At 40.2% G+C, this 23375-nt stretch overlaps 1 protein-coding gene across 1 annotated transcript in view; it reads left to right on the top strand.

The window, feature by feature from the left end:
• LOC122791249 (endothelin-1-like) overlaps positions 1 to 23375 on the top strand; it is a 254621-nt gene that overhangs the window by 184178 nt on the left and 47068 nt on the right. Inside the window, exon 2 of the mRNA XM_044058956.1 lies at positions 22821 to 22989. Within this exon, the coding sequence (XP_043914891.1) occupies positions 22821 to 22989 (169 nt within the window). The remainder of the gene's footprint in view (positions 1 to 22820; positions 22990 to 23375) is intronic.

Below are 23375 nucleotides of genomic sequence, written 5' to 3'. Positions count from 1 at the left end.
AAACGAGGAAATAACACTTAACTTAGTAAGTACTGTCCTATTGCTATCCTCTACCCCTTATTTAAAATTCTTGAAAAATGCATTCAATTCAATCCCAGCTTTCTATACACTTCTCCAAAAATAACTTCCTCACCCCTCCAAACATGGCTTCTTCCTCCATCATAGCACTACCACAGTCCTGCTACATTTCATCAATACTGCAAATGTTCATTGGAATAAAGGAAGGCTATTATCTGGCCTGTTTGTAGACCTTTCCTTAGTCTTTGACACAGTGTCACACCCCATCCTCCTACAAAAACTGTCATCTGTAGGATTATGAAACCTCTACTGCATGGTTTAACAACTATCTCTTTAACAGATCACATGCTTGAAAATGGACAAAGCCTTCTCCCCTCTCCTCACAGTCTCCACAGGTGTCTCCTAAAGGTCCATACTTGGCACCATTATTGTCAACATCTTCATTAATAACCTCCCAGATGCCTCCAAATCAGCCACAATAACTCTGTATACTGACAACTCCACCCTCATATGTAGTACCCTGAACTATAACAACCTGAAAAAAAATCTCTTAAGAATCCTTCTCATCCACTGAAACCTGGCTACCTGACTCACAACTTTTCCTTGACCCCAAAAATGCAAACATATTGCCTTTACCCCAGGACACCTCTCAGACCAGAAACCCTCCAGTGATATTCTCTCAGCAAGTAACACTAAAACTGAAATTGTCCTACACACTAAGTTGCTTGGCATCAACATTGAAAATAGCTTAACATTTGACTACAACATCCAACATTCAGTAAAGAAAACTCAACAGAAATTGGAGTGGCTATATAGAGTCAACAATCTCCTAACTGACCAAGCTAGAAAACACTTGGCCTCATCCCTACTGCTCCCATCACTTTTGTACTCGGCCCCTATTTTCCCCAACTTACAAGTCTCTCAGCTCCCATAGTTCAAACAATGCTATCAAAAAGTAGTAGAGTTTGCAGCAAATCACATACAAAATCCCACCACTCCCTAGCCCAAAGAACTAATCGTTCTCAAACTACCCGACTTACTATCTTACTCCTAACTTGTGACTCCTTGTAACCTCATCTATAAATCTACAATCTGTCCATCTCTGTAAACTCTAATCCAGCCTTACAACCCAAATAGATGCCTTCACTCAACCCAAATGCTGCTCCTTCACATCACTAAACACAACAATACAGCCGGTGACAGTCTATTCTCAAACTATGGCTCCAAAGCATGGAACAGGATACCTCTCTGTCTAAAAACAGAACATCTCAAACATTTTAAATTAAAGCTAAGTCATACCTGCAGACTGTCTGGCTCTTCCTGCACTAATCCTGGATAAGTACCCCTAGACAACACCGTCATTCCATACTTCCTCATGCCCTTCATCTACTTCTTCTCATATTTTTCTCACAATCCTTCTGCTCTATACTCTCACCTACTTGCCATACCCGACCACCCCCCACCCCTAGTTTCTCACTTGCTTCATCATTCTTACATCCACCTACAGAATGTTATTTCCCCTCCATCTCTTCTTCATTCTCACTTTTAATCACTTCTAGTCTTTCTCCTCCTTAGATCAGTCTTTAATCTACTTCACCAGCTGGGAACTAATAAAAAATAAATAAATAAAAATAAAGCATAAAAGGATGCTGAGTTTCTGCAACTTTATGTCTGTTTTATGTCTTTGCGATGAAACTGCTTACTGAAGTACACAATGCTACTGGTTCAGTGAAATGTATGTCTGTATACTGAATTATGCTCATCTTCCTTTGCTGAAAACAATAATTGTATCCCTGCTTTACTGTACTATCTGCAATGACTCCATTACTATGCAGCCTTTTCAAAATACTACTGAATTACTTTTCTAAACCACGTATGAACTTGCACAAAATGTCTTTATTCACTATACTATGTATACACTTGTAAAATGCTGTTTTTCCTACACTATTCAATATGTTTACAGTTGGGAAATGCTGTTCTTCCTTCACTATGTAAAAATCTTTAATATGTATAATTTGGAGCTTTTCTCCTCAGGCCTCCTTTGTGGCCAGTCAGACTTTCTCTGTCAACAAATGTAATACATACATAAATTAAAATAAATAAATAAATAAATAACAATACAGAAATAATTATGTGAAATGAAATGCACATTTTTAACATTTATTTTGTATTGTAGCTATGACAGATGTTTTACTTTGCCTTATCCAGTAGTAAGAGTATATGTGCTTTTGTTTACTGAATCCTTCTCAAAACTGTCTTCATTTATAGCACTGCCAATAGTACTGCTGTCACGCATGCTGCCATGTGATATTAATGGTGGTTAGTTACCCTTTAAAAAAGCCAGGGATGTAGAAGCAATAAGTTGCTTGCTGCAGCTATTCTAATGCTAAAGAGAATGAGTTTCAGTGTAAGTCAGTGAGAATTCAACCTGAGTTCCACATAAAAAGGGGTTAGGTTACATATAAACATGCTACTTTATGCCTCATTGCCAGCTTGCTATTTTCCAAAAACTGAGCTGGTCAACAAGTTATTAAATGCAAAAGAAATAACATGAACAACCAATTAGCAACCTATATTCAGAACAAAGACATCTCCAAGATAAGATCCAGTGGCCAAGCATTTGATGCTGCAAAATCAGGGAGTCAGTTCTTCACACAGAAATGCATTGGTGGTGTGTAACGGCTCTTAGGTGTGAATGCGAGAAGTCGATGGGTCAAGTATAAATCAGGAATAAATTCCAGGACCTAAAGGTTGGCGAATTACACATAAACTGGATCGAGTGTTACTCACTGGCAACCAGGTCATTCTATTGCACTAAATGGAAATTAGAATTCCTGTTTAAAAGAAATGATTCCTGCAGATCATAAGCAAAGGCATGAAACAGAATCCAGCATCCGCATTCCGTTTCTTTCATTATCACTTCACTGCGCTTCATGCATTTTTCATACCGAATGTTGTTCACTTAAAAAGAATGTATATTTTGAAATGAAAATAGGATGTTACAAGTTCTACTACATCAGCTATGATGCTTAAGTCCTTCCTAGCCTGCATTTTCAAAGGGGTTCACAGGTAATACAATGACCTGTTAATGGCTCCAGGAGTCTTTCTTTTTGAGTGTCAAAAGGAAAGCTGCATCTTGTGAAATTGTTTTATGTTTTGTAAGTAACAGATTCATTAGCTTTCCATGGGGGCATTCAGAAATAAATAGAATACTGTGTTAAGTGAAATAGCGTGGCAAGAAGCAATGTAAAGGTTGAGGAGATTCTGAAACATTCAGTATGAATACTTTAGTGCAAAAACAACATTGCATGCATTGCGTAAGAATGACCGCATTATAATATACAAGTGACATTATGGCAATAGGAAGCATTGGATTTGAAAATGACAAACTCAGACATGGCAGTGAGATTCAGAAATACATACAATTATTTATTTGTTTATTTATTCAGTTTGGTAACCTGGGTAGATGATCTGTAGTGATCAGCTTATTAGAACACCATGATTACTTGGTGAATGGGTGTAACCTTAGAGATTAGATGCCAGGAGTAGCATGTGTTCACAGCTGCCTTAATATCCAGTCCACAATGTCACATGCTACCACTGTCAGTATTGTAGAGGAGTACCTCACTGGTCTATATCCAAATGTTTCTGTGACTGAGATATAATTGACTGCTGCCATATCAACAAAAGCATTGTGCAGCAGCTAGCAAATTTGTGAATTCCTCCGAAGGAAGCAATATGGATATGTGGACTGCCTATTCCAGTGGACATGAAGTTTGAGTAGCCTTAACCATCCTTGTTACAGGGACATATCAACATTCAACATATATATATATATATATATATATATATATATATATATATATATATATATATATATATATATATTTGGTTTCCACTTCCACTCCATCAACAGCTAGGTAATGTGCAGTCATAGGTTATTATAAATAATATGTCTGTGAACCATCCAGGTCAATGTGTCTGCCCATCATTCATGATTCCCACATCTAGCACATGTGCAACCATACCAGTGTTCATGTTGGGAGATATTTCACACTATCATCTAGTTAGTAAGTACATACATTGCCAACTACTAAAACCAAAAAGTTTCAGTCCTGTGAACGTAGATAGCAGGCCAGTCAGAATGTTGTTTGCTGTTCCATTTTTTAGATAATGTTGGATATTCCTTGGAAACATAGCTGATGATCTCCATTGGAAGCCTGCAGACATGGCAGAGATGGCACGCAACACTGCATTGTCACAGTCATATAACATGATTAAATAAGTCCTCAGAGTTCTTTAGGCCTACTTCTGCTGCCTGAATACCTCTGATTATGTACTATAGTATGCTACAGAGACCTACAGCAAGGTATTTGTGGTCAGCATCATCCTAAATAACTATTACAACAAGGGGAGCCCGAGCACTGAATAGTGTAAATGTACCAGTAGTTGAGGAGGAGTTGTGTTTGGTATTATTGAAGTAAGTGCTGTAACTGGTCCTCATGTGTGACAGAGGTGGGTGAAATATTTCATGGCAGTGGCAAAGACGTGGCATCTAGTCTACAAATATGTGCCACGAGAAGCAAACACAGAACAAAACTTCTGTATGGTTTTACACCAAGGTTATACATTACAATGCATTGACTAGCCACACTGTGCATCAGACATTACCATGTCACCATTAGCCAAAGTAGAGGAAGAGTACAGGGGAGCATGGCAGGTCATCAAAGGTAGTTTCAGCGAATTTAACATGTGTGAAAACTGTTGCCATTTGACAAAACTACTTTTACCAGCAGTGGACTTTACTTTTTTCTCCACTGTTGCGTGATCTTGGACTGCGTATATATGGGTCTACTTCTATATGCCATAATTTCAGAATCCCAAAGACGAACATACTGAGACAAGAATCACAAAACTTAAAATGCAGCACCATGTAAGTTTTTCTAGGGCAAGTAAACACTTGCCCAGTATAGGGAATTACGCCCTTTCTCCACTATAGTGTGATCCCGGAGTTGGTATATATAATTAGGGGAGGGTGTAAGGTGTGTAGCCCCCCCACCTAGGTGGGTTTTAGATACTGCAGTGTGTTTTACTGTTGTGTAGGGCAAGTGTTTACCTGCCCTGGGAAAACTTATGCAGTTCGGCATTTTAAGTTTTATGATTCTCATCTCAGTATTTCCATCTTCTAGATTATGAAATTATGGGATTTAGAAGTAGATTCATATATATATATATATATATATATATATATATATATATATATATATATATATATATGTGTGTGTTTATATCAGTGCAAGGGTGTGGGGGCATCTTTCACATGGGAAGTGCAGAGGGTCTTACCCTCCTGCAGAAACATTTTCCTCATATGTTCAATGTAGGCAATTTCAGTGAACAGTTTTTTTTTGAAGATTTTCTGTTTGCTGAAATTACCTTCAGTGAGTCGACATGAATCGGAGTAGACTCATCTTTATTTGCACAGATGGGAGGCATAATGTTTCAAAAATGCTAGCACAGGTGGATGAGTGATGGGTGGTGCCTGTGCTAAACATACATACAGCTAAGGAGTTGTGGGGGGTCACAGGGACTATGCCCACTAGTGAAGACTTGAAGCCTCTAGGGTTACAATGCTGGCTGAGTGTACCATGTGACTCTGTGGTGTCTGGTTGAAAGGCAGCTGGTACATGCAATGACAGAGCACATCAATTGCCAGTTCAGCCATGACACCATGACCTCCTGCTTTGTTGTGTCAGATTGATAGTGTCCACTGTGTTGCGCTCAGGCATGGGAAGGTGTTAAATGTGATATGGCTACAGGGGAGTGGGCTATAATTGTACTGCAGGGTCCCGAGTGAGATACTTGGTGGGGGTGTGTCCACAGAGGAATTGAGGTGAGAGTATATGGCCAGGAGTGGGAGGGGGCACAATGATGACAAATGAGCATAAGCCAAGCCTTGCTGAGACTCCATGGCCAGGGGTGGTGGCAACCATGGACAGTATGGCCATTTTGGGAATAGTGCATGCCATCTGTGTTAACCTCCTCTGCACTGTTGCAATGCAAAACTATCCCATACAATGACCATGACAACTGTTGCCAACAGCTACAGGGACACATTTATGTCTGTCAAGTTGGCTGTCACTGACACTGTTATCAACAGATGTGTTTGCTCCAGGTCCCTATCTGCACTGGCGATCAGTCTGCATTGCAGAATTTCCTGCAGTTCCCATAATTTTTGAAGGTCTTCATGTGCAGTACACTGAACAACCTTGCACATCTGCTGACTGATTTTGTGGGTAACACCCAGGTCAGGGAATGTTCTGTCATCATGCCATTGATACCTACCTACATGCAAGTACACATCTTGGTGATGGGGCACTCTCTTGTAGGGCAGAACCTCCATTGCAGTCCTGATGTCCTTGGATGACAGAAATGTGGAAAGGCATATCTGAGTAAACTATGCAAAGGTGCTAGGCAGTGCCTTATATGAATGGTATTTGCCATTACTCACCTAATGCACTCCCCCCTCAGACATTTATTCAGTTATACCTTGTGCAACAGATTGTGTCAGGGTGACATAAATACAGATGAGATAGGTGTGTGTGAGTATACCAGTATGAAGTGCTGCTAAGTATCCTACATAAAAGTCATGTACCACTACTCATCTGGGGCATTCCCAGTAGGTACTGAGGTGGCCATAACCTGCCCAGCTCCTGCATTAAGACCAGCACCTGGAATGATGGTTCTCGCATTGACACCACAGAGAGATAGAAGAAAATCCTCAGTGTAAATGAGTTGTGTTTGGACTGTGTTCCTCTCTCTGGCTATGTCTTGATTCTTGATTCAATACAAGCACTCAACTCTCATTATTAATAAGAAGAAATTAATCATAGGCACTAAACAGCCTATAATTGCAAAGTACCTTGCTAAGATAAGGGAAAACAGCTCCTGTACTTTAAAAAAAAAAAAAAAATTACCAAACCAGGCATGTCCAAGGGTCAGCTTCCGTTGATTTCTCCTGTCCACCTGGTGAATCTGTGCATACTGGAGCAATGCAGCAATTGCCTCATGTACACAGACAACCCTCTCCTCCTACCACCCAACACTACAACCTGTGAGAGATGCACTTACATAGCCAAACTGGAAGCAATGCTCTCTCCACTCAAGATTGTGTTAGACAGTCAAGAGGAGAAGGTTAACACCCGCACTACACCTCAAGCAACACATAGCCCTTCTAAATTCACACCACCAACACCCACACATAGCAATACTAAACTCACATATGCGGAGGCCCTTAACTGTAACCTGCCCAAGCAACAAGGACCTCCGAAGCTGAAATGCAAACAAATACCAATCACAACCAGTGTCGCATAGCTCACAACACCAGTGTGCCACCCAGCAACATCCCCTAAGGCAAGACAACGTACCTAACACTTTAGTCATAGGTGACTCTATAGTCAGGCACACTGATGTCCCACTTGCCAGGCTGAACAAGGAGAAAATTACAGTGAGCTGTCTGTCAGGTGCCAGGATCTGCCACATAACTCATGCACTCAAGTCACTCCACAGCAAGTACAAATATGACTCTGTCATTGTCCATGTTGGAGTGATTGACTTGAGATATACCTCCCTGGACTACATGAAAAGAGGCATAGAAGAGCTCTCAGGTCATGTGGCCCAGGCAGGTATGACCCTAGCCCTGAATAGCATCTTGCCTTCGCCCAGAATGATACCACAATATAAGGACAAAATGATTGACTTCAAAAATTGGCTAAGCTTCTGGTGTCATTCAAAGGGGATCCAGTATTTGTCTGCCTGGCACGACATGATCGACAGACCATGATGCTTTACCAGAGATGGTCTGCACCTTTCACCCCTGGGATTCAGGTTACTGGCTAAGGCTCTTGCCACCCCTATAGTGCCTTTTTTAGGCAAAGTTCAAAGGACAAAACCACCACCGTAACAGGTACAAGCATCAAAATCTGAAGGTAATGCTACTCAATGCTAAAAGTCTAAACCTCAAAATGCACTCTCTCGAGGCACTCCTAAAAATGGAGAACATCGATATCTGTGCAGTAACTGAGACCTGGTTCAGGACTCCAGAGAGCACCCCTGCAATACCAGGCTACAACTCTTACCACACTTTTTGGCTACCAAACCAGGATCGAAACACTAAAGGGGGAGGAGTGTCCATATTCACCAAGGATATTCACACCACCAGGTTAGTTGCCCAACACAACACGTCTGAAATTCTCCAGGTGCAACTAACACTAGGTAAGACTGAAATCCAAATTGTAGCTTGCTACAGATTCCCCCACCATGCCCCAAGATTCTCACTACACCTTTCTAAACATACTGGAAAATATTAATATACAACCAAATACCCTAATACTGGGTGATTTAAATTACCCTGCCATTAACTGGGAAAACTACTTGTGCACCAACACCTTTGCCCAACCATTTTTGGAATTCATAAATTCCAATGCCCTGGATCAACTAGTCCATAGTCCCACCAGGGGCTCCAATATCCTAGACCTGGTCATTACCAACATGGGAAATCGATGCTCCACACCTATGGTCACCTCCTCGTTGGTCAGGTCAGACCATAAGCTAATCACCCCTAACATCCACATCCCACCCCCACCCCCCAGTAAGAAAACCTCCATAAAAAACTTCTCCAAAGCCAACTTCATACTACTCAAGTCAGAAGTGACAAACTTCATGACACCCATGCAGACAGGAACTGAAAGTTTGACTGCTGAATCCTACACTAAGGCACTGTATGAACACATCCACTCATGCATGAATCGTGCCATCCCAAATAGAACCAAGATGCTCTCCTCCAAAAAAAGGAAGCCAATATTGTGGTCAACTGCCATAAACAAACTTTACAACAAAAGGAAAAAACTGTTTCAGAAAATCCCAGGATGCAAAAAACTCCCTTACCAGCCTCAGTAAGAAGCTGAGATCCCCTATAAAATCCTCCAAAGCTAGTTACAAAAATAAAATTGCCAAAGATTCCAAAGACAACCACAAGGCATTCTATAACTATGTCAAGAATCTAAATGGCAATGCTCAGATCTGCTCTGAGCTACAACAGAATGGCATTAAATATGCTGATCCCAAGGATATTGCCAATATCCTGGCAGATTGATTCAGTGCCAACTTACCCCCCTCTCACCCCCTAAATGGCCCATCTCAATACTGGAAGATTGCCAAATTATGGTAATAATGGCCACACAGGTAAAAAATGCACTCTGCAAAGCTAAGACTACAGCATCCATGGGACCAGATGACATCCCGGGCTGTGTACTACATGAACTATAAAATGTACTGGCACCTCACCTAAGTGTCATGCTTAATCATACCCTCACCTCAGGCTTCATGCCCACTAAGTGGCACACAGCTACAGTTATCCCACCCCACAAGGTAGGATCCACCTTGGATCCCGGAAACTACCGCCCCATCAGTCTGACGAGATTGATCTGCAAGGTCATGGAACGTATTATCATGGAACTTATAAACAAAGACATTGGCAACCTTAAATCACTCCTGAACCTTATTGACTTCTTCGAATCAGTCTTCAGAGCCATGGACGAGGATAAGGCAGTCCACACAGCCTATCTGGACCTCGCCAAGGCATTTGACACCATCCCTCACTCTGGAATCATAGATAAACTTACTAAGCTGGTCATTAATCCCTATATCACTGGATGGGTTGCCAACTGGCTTACTGACAGAACCCACACTATAAAAGTAGCTGACTACAAATCCAGCTCCAGACAAGTAACAAGTGGAATACCTCAGGGTTCAGTCCTCGGACCTCTCTTGTTTGGCATCTAATTCTCTGAAGTACAGGCCAACACTAAGGGACTCTGGTTAACAAAGTTTGCAGATGACTGCAAACTGGGAGCCATTATTGAATCCCCAAATGATGTGGATACTCTACAAAAGGGCCTTACAGAAACAGATGCTTGGTGCCAGAGCCATGGGCACAAGCTCAATGCCAGGAAATTCATGGTTATCCCCTTTGGGAAAAAACATGTACCCATGAATTATCACATAGGTGGCAGTACACTAAACACCGAAAGTATGATAAGAGACTTTGGGACACAGGTGGACAGTGGATTCACCTTCAATAACCACATCACCACAACAGTCAGGAAATTCTTCTATGTGGCACACCTCATCACTAAGGGCTTTTCATCCAGAAAAAAGGTGGTCATTGTCCCATTGTAGTCATCCCTCATTAGACCCATTATAGAATACAACGCCCCATTTGGTATGTACCTCTCAAGACATCTGCAACAACTGGAAAGGCCGCAGAAATACCTCACTAAAAGAATCACAAGTCTAAAGCAGATGCTCTCTGCTGACCACCTTAAAAATCTCCAGCTATACTCTGTCACATATCGTCTACTCCGAGGTGATCTCTGCCTAACATACAAGGCCATGTCAAACCCAGAGCTGTTGGACATGCTACACTTAAAGAAATCCCAATCCCTCAGAGCCACATGCTCCAGGGATCTAAATCTTGTCATCACAATAAACAAAACATGCTGGAGGGATAGGTTCCTGACCCAGAGACTCCCCAGACTCTGGAATAGACTGCCCATACATGTCAAGCAGAGCGCCTCTTTGGCACTCTTCAAAAGGAACCTTGATGATTGGATGGGAGAAAGGAAATTCACCCCGGGGATCATGTCAGTCACCCTGATAGACAGGGCTCCAGGGAAATATATAGTGTGGGAAGAAATAGCCAGGGAATTGTTATGGCTAGGCTTGTATAGGCCCTAGGGCCGATAGCCTAGTACCAACCTATGAACCTATGAACTTATGGTCTTTGGGGGGAGGATGAAATCAGTAACTCTGAGATGTACTTGTGCAAGTCTCTTACTGAGACCATCCACTGTTTTGATGTTCAAAACCAGTCTTTGCCATAACAGGCCCAGAAGGTCTTGTAAATTTTATCCTTGTCTAGGATATGCCTTCTTTGTGTGTGTGCAGGGCCTTCAGTAGCTACTCAGTTTCAGCTGTGTTTCTGTTCTCTTGGTTTTGTCCTTCTCTTAGAGCCATGATAGGTCAGGTACAGCTGTGGGTGCATATTTAAATAAGTGTGGTACATAAGACTATCCATGTTAGTCAACATCTGCCTCTTCACTGTCCTTAGCACCCCTGTTGTAGGCACAGCCCTGTGTGCTGCTATAAGGCAACTATACATACCCTGTGTCATAGTGTGGCAGCTGTGAGCATCTGAGCTATGCGTGCTGTAACTAGTGTCTGCGCCAATAACATAGTGTGTGTTTAGTGTACAGGAGACCCAGCATCTCTAGTAACATGTCCTGTTATGTGTATAGTTCACAATGTGTAGACATTAACATAACAGGACTGTGGCTAAGCCTACCTGCTCCCTGTGACCTGGCTGGATGCACACAGTACCCCCACAAGGCTGCAAGCTTATTACTCACTGTTCATATTGTGTATATAATTTTCTAGACAATACCTAACAAAACATGTTATTGCTCATATTATGTATGTACTTTTGTATCTAAATGGTGCTAACTTAGCTAAATATTGTAGAAGGGTCTTTGTTACAATTAATTTGTAAATAATGATAGATGCAAATACTTGGGCTTTTAATTGTTAAAAAACTTTATGAAACATACATTATTACTATAAGCTATTATAAAATCTGTCTATATCAAAACCTGTATATGTCTTTGCCCATGTCTTGGGTCATGCCTGAAAAAGATCATTGGACCAGTTCACACACCTGGCTACCAAAGGAACTTACTAACTAACTAACTAAAGGCTTCCTTAGCCAGCAGTGATTGTGCCATGGAGTTTAGGATGTGGGAAAGGTAAGAATGATAGAGCCAATTTTGTAGAATTTTAAAACAGTGTGCCATGCTGTGCTCAGGAAAGGGCCAAGGATCACTTAAGAAATAGACAGCAAACTGGGGGAATAAGCAAACTATGGAAAGTGGTCAGAGATCAGGACAGTGAGATACAAAAAAAAAGGGAAATATGATGTGGCTGCTACACAGAAATATAGGGATAGCAAGTGACAAAGAATCCAGAAGTGGAAAGAAAAATATGGAGATTGAGAACAGTACCAGAAGGTTAGCAGAAAGGAAAAAAAATGTGATGTAGGCAGCAAAGACAAAAGATGAAATGGAGTTGCTAAAACATACCAAGTGGGAAATCAGTGTTTTAGGTGTATCGTAAGAAACAGGAAGGGGGGGGGGGTGTGGTAAGACTGAGCAGAGATAGACGAAAAGTCTGGAAAGAAATCAGAGGTAGTGAATAAATACTTTGTTTCTGTCTTTGGAATGAAGGGAAGAGGAGAGCACCATGCTGGGAGGAAGACAACAGAACGAGCAGAAAAGTGGAAAGACACTAGAATAGAAATAGAGGTGGTGGAGAGGGAACTGGGTGCTCTTAGGGGCAATAAACTACAGGAACCAGATGACCTACCTCTCAATGACTTCAAAAATCTGATCCATTTTGTGGCAGGTCCGACAACAAAGATCTTTAACAGATATCTGTCTACTACAGAAATAAAAGATGACAGGAAGTCAGCAAGTGTGGCACCCCTGAACACGGGAGGAAGCAAGAAAATCTACTGAGCTGCATGCCGTCTGTCTTAACAATAATGCCAGAGAAAGCCATGGAGACAATCCTAATTTCATTTGTAGGGGACACTGGTCTCCAGAAAATGAAACAATACTTTTTTTTTTTTTTTTTTGCAGAGCTGTCAGTCAAACCCAGTCCAGTTTTAAAGCTGGATTACAGGTGACCTTTACAGGGGAGTACCCATAGACATGGTCTATGAATACATCAAGGCCTTTGACTTAGTCCCACAGAGCAGGCTGATAGGAAAACTGGAGGAGGTTTGGGGTAGGATTAAGGAGGAAGTAGACTGTGTATGGTTGAATGGTAGTACACAGAGTGGTGTGCTGAGAGGGACAATGTCAGGAAATAGGAAAAAGACCAGTGAAGTACTGCAAGGATCTGTTCTGGGACCAGTACTCTTCAATGTGTTTGTCACAGATTTATCCAAGGGTAAAACAAACAAGACTGCGTTTTGCTGATGACACAAAAGAAAGAACAGCAGCAGAGAATGTAGGGAAAGCCTGGGAAATATTTTGAAAGGCTAACCAAGTGGATAGAAAGGTGGCAGTTGTGGTTCAGTTAAAACAAATGCAAGTACTATACTTTGGCATAACAATGTGTATGCAAGATACCATTTGAGAGGAGTGGTGGAGGAGGTAGACAGGGATAGACAGATAGAGACAGTGATAGGTAATGACACATTGGTGGGATCTCTTGATCTGTTACTTCTGTTACTATAAAGTGCAATACAAAATGTCAATGCTCCAGTCAGTTCCTCTAGCCCAGCTTCAATCATCAAGCATTTCAGCACAGGGCATGGGTGCACAATAATATTTTATTGAAAATATGCATAATTTTTTTTTAATTGTACAGTGTTATGTTTTGGTTTCTGTAAGCAGTCTCACTTTCTGTCACAATTCAACTCCAACAGGATTATGTTGCCAAAAAAAGTGTATTCCATTTTTTTAATACAATATGCTTCTTCTCAGTTACTAATTCTTAGTCAACCCCACACAGTCAAACATCTCAGAACAGAGCTTGTTAGTGCACAGTGATCAGTGTGTCCCATCTTTTTCATTTTGAATCAACAGTAGATATGCGTATCCAGGCACGCACACACACACACACACACACACACACACACACACACACACACTTTGCCAAATGTTGGTCTCTCCAGGCATTTTAAAATGCTATTTCTTGCTTTATTCCATAGCTCCATTCCAATATCATCACCCGAGGTACAAAACTCCCTTGCTACACCTCTGAAAAGAGGTAATACTTCTAGTGTACTGGGCTTTGGTCAGATCACATCATGAGTAATATGTGCAATTCTGGAGGCCATACAAGGAAAGTGGCATGTTATGGAGCTTAATGGTGCTCAAAGGACTAATCCTATAATATATTACATACTCTCCACAATATACCACTAGTATAGTATTCTGCAGCACTTAACAATAGCAATAACTGGTATAGATCACAGATCACCCAAGATATTGCCAGATATTGTCCACTGCAGTTGTCTACAGCAGAAGTTATTAGGGCACCCTGATGTTCAGCTACTACTTTTAATAAGTGAAATCCATTGTCAAAGGACTCCAGCTAAGCTTCTGATGACAGCAAACTGTGTGTGATTGTTAAATCTCTCTCAGGCACTCTGATACTATGGCAGGGCCTAGACCAGACCAATGTTTACTATGTCAATCACAAGCTCACCTTATCTATCAAAAATGCAACATAGTTACCTTTGGGAAAGACATTACCCCTTTCGTGTAGCCTTCTTTGCTTGTATCACTATCAGATCACTTTCACTTATCTAAACCTTGGGTACCTACATAGACAGCCATCTTACCTTTGACATTGTGTCTCAGTTAGGGGAAGACAAATAATGTAAATAAAGTATTGAAGGAGATTCCCAACAAACAGTGCTGTGGTGGGCTTTTTTGCTTTTCTTTAATTTCATCATAAACTTCACAAAACACAATTGATCAAAATCAGAAATACAGTAGAAATCACTGACCACAGTAATATAACTATGCAATACACTAGTTCTTTAAAATATCTAGGTCTCTGGCTTGACCCATCTCTTAATGCTAAACCTTCAATCCACTCATATCAAACAAGGAAGTAAACTCTCTTCTATTCTGGGCAAGTACGTTCTCTCCCTTTCTTCTCACAGCCATCAGAATAGCTATAGGGAGTGACATATTACCATCAAAATGTGAGCATGTCCTTCCAGTAACAGCAAGTTCAACACTCATTCAAAGTTTCACCAGTAAAATCTCCAGGTAGATCTCTTTCTGACCCAGTGAAGACCACCACAGCAAAACACTTCAAAAAGCTAAATGGCTACTAGCCAAAGAGCAGACGTAGGTTCACACCTATTCAAACTGCTCCACAACAGCAACACATTTTAACCCCTAGCAATTAAACTGATTAGAAATCCCCTCCCCGCATCCTTAGAAATCATAACACATACCGCACCCAAACTAAACTCCTTTGCACAAATCACACCTTCAGAATACTTGGACCAAGGTTCTGGGAATCTACAGTCCACCCCAACTTAAAGATACATCCTCATTCCCAATATTCAGAGCACAATTTAAAAAATTCATCTCTCAAGTGATGTAAAGTGAGAATGCTTTATCTCAAACCATACAACCTAACTCCACCACAATTCTCCCAGCTTAAAGATTTCTCCTCTGTATCATGAATATTGCAGCCTTCATCCTACCACAATGTATCCTAATCACATCTCACATGTAAAACAAACATGATAGCAGTGTCCACAGACTGCTCAGTCTCCAGAGCACCGTTAAGGGCTTCTTGTTTTATCCACAGCAGTATACACCTAGGAGCAGTCTGTCCTATACTGGTCACTCAGAACACTGAATTACATTGACAGAGAAAAGGGGGGGGGCTTTCTGTTTACAATGGATCATCTATCTGGTTGACTACTTAGCAGCCCCCCCCCCTTAATCCACTTAGCCCCCAACCAAACTACTACCCATGAATGTTAAGAAATTGCACAACTAAATCCTTAAGTAGCAAAGAAATGTGAAATGGATTCAAACTAACATCAATTGAGAGTGCACCATCCTGTCTATAGCAAGCATGATCCTTGTCTGCAAAATCCCAATGCTCAAGAAATAAGAAGCCTAATGAAGATGCTGTCCTCACTAAGTAAAGGTATACCCTCCCAGAGCAGGCCAAAATGATCCAGCCCCCCCCCCCACAAGCATGATGATGTAAACCTTCCAATGCTCAGTAATGAATCAATTGAGCTTTACTAAGTGCCATCCTGTTCTGCCCTGACACATTTACTAATCTAATTATTTTTCCTTTTTCTTTTCTGTTTTTTTTTCTGTATTATGGTGAACCTTGATCATCTAACCTAATGCCAGGCATCCCTGAGGGGCACCTGACTACAGGGGGACTAACCTAACCAGAAATGTGTTTTCTAATTACTGATTGATGGGGCGAGGGAACAGATTCGACCTAATGCATGTGCCTCAAGCCACCAGCCCCATTCAGAAATTTCCACTCAGCCATCATGAAAGCAATCAGCCACCACCACCACTACCCTCTATTACTCTCTCATCTAACCATAGCTTCCTGTATGCTTACTCACCATTAATTTATATATTTTATAAACTACCTGGATTATCAACTAAGTCTATAATTCAAGAACTAACAAGCCACCAGACCTACAAACTATGCTTTCTGCTCCATGTTCAAGCCCCAATAATTCTACCACTGAAACAACCACTGTACTCCCCTAATCTATACTATTAATCCCCCCCCCCGGATCCCCAGACACTTAATAAATTATCATCCAAGACCAGGCAGCTTACTTTCAGTCTGAAGAATACAGTCAGAATTTGACTTGTCCTGACATATAGGTCACTAGGATGCTATCAAATGCATTTTACTGCTGCACATACAAACACACGACGAAGATACAGAAACCTGAAACTGCAGTCCTCCCCTTCCATGGTCTCATTCTAATTCTGCCTCACTTCCTTTTCCTATGTAACTCCACTCATATGTTCCTAACTTCCTTTCATCTAATCTTACATATTGATGCTAAACTCCTAGTTAGATGCTCATGTACAAAAAAACAACATTTATTACTTGGATATTTAGGTGTGAAATCCTCTGCATGGTAAAATGGGGGTATTTAATAACATGTAAAAAAAATCTGCATGTTGCTTATTTGGTCTGTCAGTCCTTAAATTACTAAGTTCTTGAAAAATCAGTTTAATGAAAGAGATTACATTTTATTCAAGTCCTCTAGAAAATATTTGTAACAGGGATACACGTAGCTATTTTCTGGAATAACACTTTGAGTCTTTCAATTGGAAGGCACATAGAGTGGTATTCTAATGGTGTACAATGTGTTAGTGTCACTCATATCTCCATTAAGAACAAAGACACTTGCAGCATTGCACATTGAAGAACAGAGATATGACTACATAAATGAGGCTGTGACCCATGAGGAAATCATCTTTCACCCAAGCAACAATCACCAAGTTAATTATGTTAAACAAAGTGATGCAACTGCAAAGTTTATGATGCGGGTAGGGGTGGAGGACTTTGTGCTCCACACACAGAGACACACAGATGTACACACACACACACACACACACACACACACGCACACATGCACACACGCACACACACACACACACACACACACACAGATGTACACACACACACCGATGTACACACACACACACACACACACACACACACACACACACACACACACACACACACACACACACACACACACACACACACACCAATGTACACACACACACCAATGTACACACACACACACACACACACACACACACACACACACACACACACACACACACACACACACACACACACACACAGTCTCAAATAGTTATGTGTGAATTTTGTTTCAGTTTGAAACTAAGAAATGTCATTTGTAGACACGTGTTCTGCACTCATACCTTATACCCCTAAAACAGGTATACTACAATTGTTTGCCACAGTGTTATATATGAGCAGTAGCCAAAGACTAGGTATTCATAATCAACAAGGATGAAATCTGTATGACACCTTTAGAATATCATAGAAAAATGCAAAAATAAGTTAAGTAAAACTTTTGACTTAAAAGAACCTGAGAAATGGTGACTAATCTGTTTGTGTCTTTTGGCTTTTCCCGGTTAGTATAGTTCATATAATATGCTTAGGTTCATAACTTCAGAGTTAAGTACTATACTTGCTTCACCTGTGGGACATTTTAGGTCAAGCTAATTTCTCTTTTGGTGTTTGAATTAACCTACCCCATTTGGTTATAGATTGGCTTTACCCGTCCCATGGCTGATAATTACATATTACCCCTAACGAGAATAACTGGGATCATATCATAGATAAGTTGAAGCGATTCATGCATGGTATAAAGCATTTAGAAGCTGTCTCTGTCCATTAGAAGTAAGGGAAACAGTCCTGGGATAAATATTCTATTACCCATCCATAGATAAAAGTTGTGCTTGCATATCGGTAAAAATGAGCTTTGTTTTACATTTTATCCTGTATGATATACACCTGTTCCTCCAAACCATTCTATTTATTTATTTATTTTATTTTAATTTATTTTAGTTGACATTTGTTAACCGGGTTGGTCCAAACTGGGCCAGGAGCCCATTTTCAGTGGATACCCGAGGAGAAAAGCTCCATAGTAATACAAACAAAAAGATTAGTACAAACCCATAGCAAGAAAATGAAGGGATGGTGACATAAGGCAATACTAAGCAGTTACACAGGACAGCAAAATCATTTACAAAGTATATGAGCATCATGTGCAAAAGTGAAACATACAGATCGTGATAAATATGCTAAAGTTGGTAGTCGGCTAGATATTTACATAGATCATGGATTACAAAAAATAAAGTAAAATATACATATATGCATAGATTGTACCTGCATATGATAGTTTGGTATTGAGGTTGCAGAAGAGTTAAAGATCCCAAGACTGCGTATTTCTGTTTGACTTGTTGATATGCAGTAGGTCCATTGGTATTGGGTTAGAGGATTCCTTTTATGCCAGACACAGGTCACTTCTTAAGAGTCTGCAGGATACAGAGTATAGTGACATGGCTTTCAGTCAGTCCATGTAGAACATGTTCTTTAGGTATTGTATCTTTTTAGTAAGGTATCTCTGTGGGCATTCAAGTTTTTGCATATCTCAGAAGAGATGCATGCCAAAGGGGTAGTATACTCAATGACTGACCTAATGAATGTTGAGTTAAGGGGGCAATCATATCTCTAGATCTAGATGCATCCCTTTGTTTATAAGCTGTGCAATATAGAAGAACTTTCTTTAAACAGTGGACGTATGTTAATCAAAGGTTAGGTCATTGTCCACATAAGTTCTCAAATCCTGGGTTAGGCAACTTCCCAAAAGATACAGTAATGCATTACTTGATACTTAGTTTCAGTCCAGGATTCTGAGAGTAGCTTTTGTTTGGGAAAAGTCTTCCTGTAGGATGGTTAAGTCATCTAGGCATTTAATAGTTACTCCTAGCTTGCAGTCATCTGGAAATTTAGTCAGCCAGAGCACTTTGATAATGATTTTTACCTCAGAGAAATAAATGCCAAACAAGAGATGTCCTAGCACTAAACCCTGGGGGACTCGACAGGTGACTAGTCTCCTTATGGAAGTAGCTTCCTCTGTTTTGATCTCCTGCTTCCTATCTGTGAGCCAACTAGCAATCCAGCAGGTGACATAGGGGTTTATTCCTAGTTTATTTAGCTTTTCTGCTATGCATCATTGGGGGATTGTATCAAAAGCTTTGGCCAAGTCGAGGTATGTAGTTTTTACCATTTTACCTTCATTCATTGCTTTGATACCTTTTTCAAAAAAGTTCACCAGGTAGATTAAACACGGCCTGCCCTTGATGAATCCAAACTGAAACAGATCCTGGATTTGGAGGGTCCCTATGTCCTTACTGATTAGTTCCATGATAAATCTTTCAATGGCTTTGCATATGCAGCTGGTCAGACTTATGGGTCTATAATTGTCTGGTTTGTGGAAGTTCCCCCCTTATGCAGGGAAGTGACTGTAGCTGTTTTCCATTCCCTTAGCTCATAAGCTGTATGAAGGATGACATTTTACAGTGTTGTTAGGGGTGAGGCTAAATCATGCTTCATGCTATTTAAGATGCATCCAGGGGTGTTGTCAGGACTCATCAATGCAGTATTTTTAGCTTTTTATAGTGCTTTTATGACTTAATCTTGTGGGATAGCTGGAGGTGAGTTAGTTTCAGTTATATCTTGTGGGATAGATGGTGGGGAGAGAGGGGTACAGATTGAGCTGAATTTATTGGCCAGTTGGTTTGCTATGCCTTCAGCCTCAGTGTAGGTAACATCAGTTGATATCTGTTTATCACATTGCTGCATTTATTTTCTGAGATTGCAGATATAACTAAAAAAGTCCTGTGATAGTCTTGGGCTTGGGTAGCTACTTTAGCCTCAAGCTTGGCTTTGGTGAATTTTATGAACTGTTTATTTATTTCAATGATACGGGCTGTATCATTCTGGGAATTATGTTTGATAAAGATTTTCTTCCTTTTGTTGTAAAGCTTCTTGATATTATGGTTCTACCATGGAGGTTTGTTTTTGTGCCTATTCCTGCAGAGTACATCTGCATCTGTGCAGCTGTTTACATGCTGGTATAATGTGAAGGTATACATTACTGTGTATTCAGGAGAGTTTACTGGTTCTGGTGGGGACTTGAAACTTGCTAATATACCACATAGGAGTAGGTAGTTTGCATTAGAGGAATTTTAAACTTATCTTGGGTGAAAGGGGTCTCTGCTTTCAATTTTGTATTGAAAGAGATAGCTTTATGGTCACCCCTAAGAAGTGACAACGATATGCAAGAGATGACACAAGACTCGTTAACATTATTATGGACGAGACCCTAGATGTTGCTCCTCCTTGTGGGTACTCTAATTGTTCCAGGTTTTTGTAGTGATAAAGTCCAGGAATCATATGCTTGTGTATTTGTGGTACTGTAGGGTTCCCAGTCTATGGTTAGATAGTTCAGATCACCTAGGAAAATGGTATCTGGTTTAATACTGAGTGATTCCAGGTCCAGTAGATAGGTACTGTGGCTTTCTTGGGTCATAGAGAGAGTTCCATAGCTTGCTAATATATTGCATATCACCATTCTGATGTTATTTGGACATGAAGAAGTAGTAGAGCATCACACTGCTACACCAGCCTTGATGGGATTCTCCTCTGAATGAAGATTGAGACACCTCCACATTTTTGTGTCCTGAACAGTAGCTGGTATAAATGTGTGGATGATGTTGGTGTCTGAATTTACTGTGTATGAGAAAGGACATTTTATACATATATATATATATATATATATATATATATATATATATATATATATATATATATATACGTATACACATATACATATACATATACATATATATACACATATACATATATATATATATATATATACACACACACACACACACACACACACACACACACACACACACACACACACACACACACACACACACACACACACACACACACACACACACACACACACACACACACACACACACACACATACACACATCTCTCATACACAGTGTTATGCTGTTTCAGTATTAGATGATTTTCAGACAGCTTGAGACAATCCTTATGCATGATAAGATAAGATAAGATACCCATCTCAATCACTTTGACTACAGATGTTGTGGGGAGATGCTGGCCCGTGGTTCTGATAGGAGTTACTGAGGGGGCTGGGGTCACTATAACTCCTGGGAGATCAATTTGTTTAGTATAATTTTTGGGTGGACTTACTATTAAGTCATGATTAGACATCTTGTTATTTGGTCAGGGGTGCAATGCAGCTCAAGGTGCATTTATCTGCACTTGAAATGCATAATTTGAGCCTTAAACCTGGATTTCTAAGGTGATATAGATTTTACATTTCTCTTACAGGAAAAAAAAGCTCTTGCATAGACAACCCAATATAGAGTGAGTCCAGTTGTGCTGGTAGACTGAGTGTAGCTCATCCCTGCTTTTTTTCTTCCCTTTTTGCTGAAAAGCTCATTTCACAAAGTTCAGGACTTTCAGGGTTTGTTGGAGTCTTGAATACAAGACCCTGGGTGGACACAGCTCTATCCAGGTTATAGCACATGATGCTGAAGGATATAAGCACATAAAGCCAATAGTGGAGTGCTCTGCCTTCAGGACCTGTAACAAATCACAGTTCACATAGTCTTATGGCTCTGACCTACAGGAAAATGACTCCAGGTAAGTTAGAATGTTGGAAGCTTTAGCTTTTACAGTACAGGGAGGGAAAACTATAATACGTGTACAAACTGTGCAACAACAGATGGATATCGTGCTGACTTATTATGTATATGTTTTACCGACTGTTAGAATGTGCACAAAACATGCTGAATTATCTTACTGAAGTGTTTTATTTTTTTTTTTACATGGGACCACTGTTTAAATGGGTCATGGGCAGGAGAACAAACCAGGTTGTTGTTGTTGTTTGTCTTTCGGCTTTCCCCGGTTAGTGGTCTCCACAGCAGAACCCCAGTCTGCTAATGATTGGCAGTAGATTTTCACAAATGCTGAGGTGCCAGCTCAATGTCCAACCTTCAACGAAGGTAGCCCATTTACGCATGTCTTTCGAATGCCCATCCAACCATGGGGAGGACATGCAGACTCCACACAGAAGGCACTCCCCGCACTCCAGCCAAGAATCAAACAGGAGAACCTCTTGCTGTGAGGCAACAATGCTACCGCTGCACTACCGGCGGATAGAACAAACTAGGTTAATGATGTATAAATAAAATAAAGTTATATGTTCAGTTATCAGATGTAAGGGTATCACTGAGGACACAAATAAAGTAATCATTTCTTGCAACAGCAAAAATAAATGGTAAATACAACAAAGTACTGTACTATAAAGCTTGCAAAACTAACTGTTTAGACAACACACTGATTTATTTTCTATGCTTTCATTATGGAACTGGCAAATCAACAAATGAATTAGTTTTATTTAATGTATCAAACATCATGATATAAATGTTTCTAGCTTCAGGAAGTTTATTTTTTATTTATTGTTTTTATTCTTTACTCATGTTTAACTTGTATTTTGCTTGCAGTGAATTCTTTGCCATTTGGAGGTACCTTTCCAGTGTCACAATTTAACTCAGAAAAAGAATCAACTGAAACATTGCCAAGACGAGAAAAACGCTGCTCTTGTGAGAATGTGAGGGATATAGAGTGTGTTTATTTCTGCCATATTGGCATCATCTGGGTCTACACTGCTGGGTATGTACATTCAGTTATGAATCATGAGGAAAAGTTATGTGAAAAGTATTCTTTAAATCCAGGATAATATAAAAGGGTTATGGATAGATGGAAGGATTTATCTGCCTGTTGACAAAAAAGACATACTTTCATTGTATACTAATAAGAAATAACATAGATGCATGTATCAAGAGTACTTATATATCCTATCAACCTCATTAGATACAAGACAACTAAGTCATTCATAAGTATGTGTACTATGCCATTCCATACAAGACATACCAAATATTACATTACATGGCTGATTCAAAATGAGATTTGGAAACTTTAACAAAATGTAAATTAACTGGTTACTTTGAGCATATGCTTCAATTTAGTTGTTTGGAAAGTAAGTAGCAGTTCACTTT

Source organism: Protopterus annectens, chromosome 1.part0 (genome assembly GCF_019279795.1).
Source record: "Protopterus annectens isolate FY-2018-M chromosome 1.part0, PAN1.0, whole genome shotgun sequence".
Taxonomy (NCBI): Eukaryota; Metazoa; Chordata; order Ceratodontiformes; family Protopteridae; genus Protopterus; species Protopterus annectens.
Note: the sequence above shows the minus strand (reverse complement) of the source record. Positions and strands in the feature narration are given on the sequence as shown.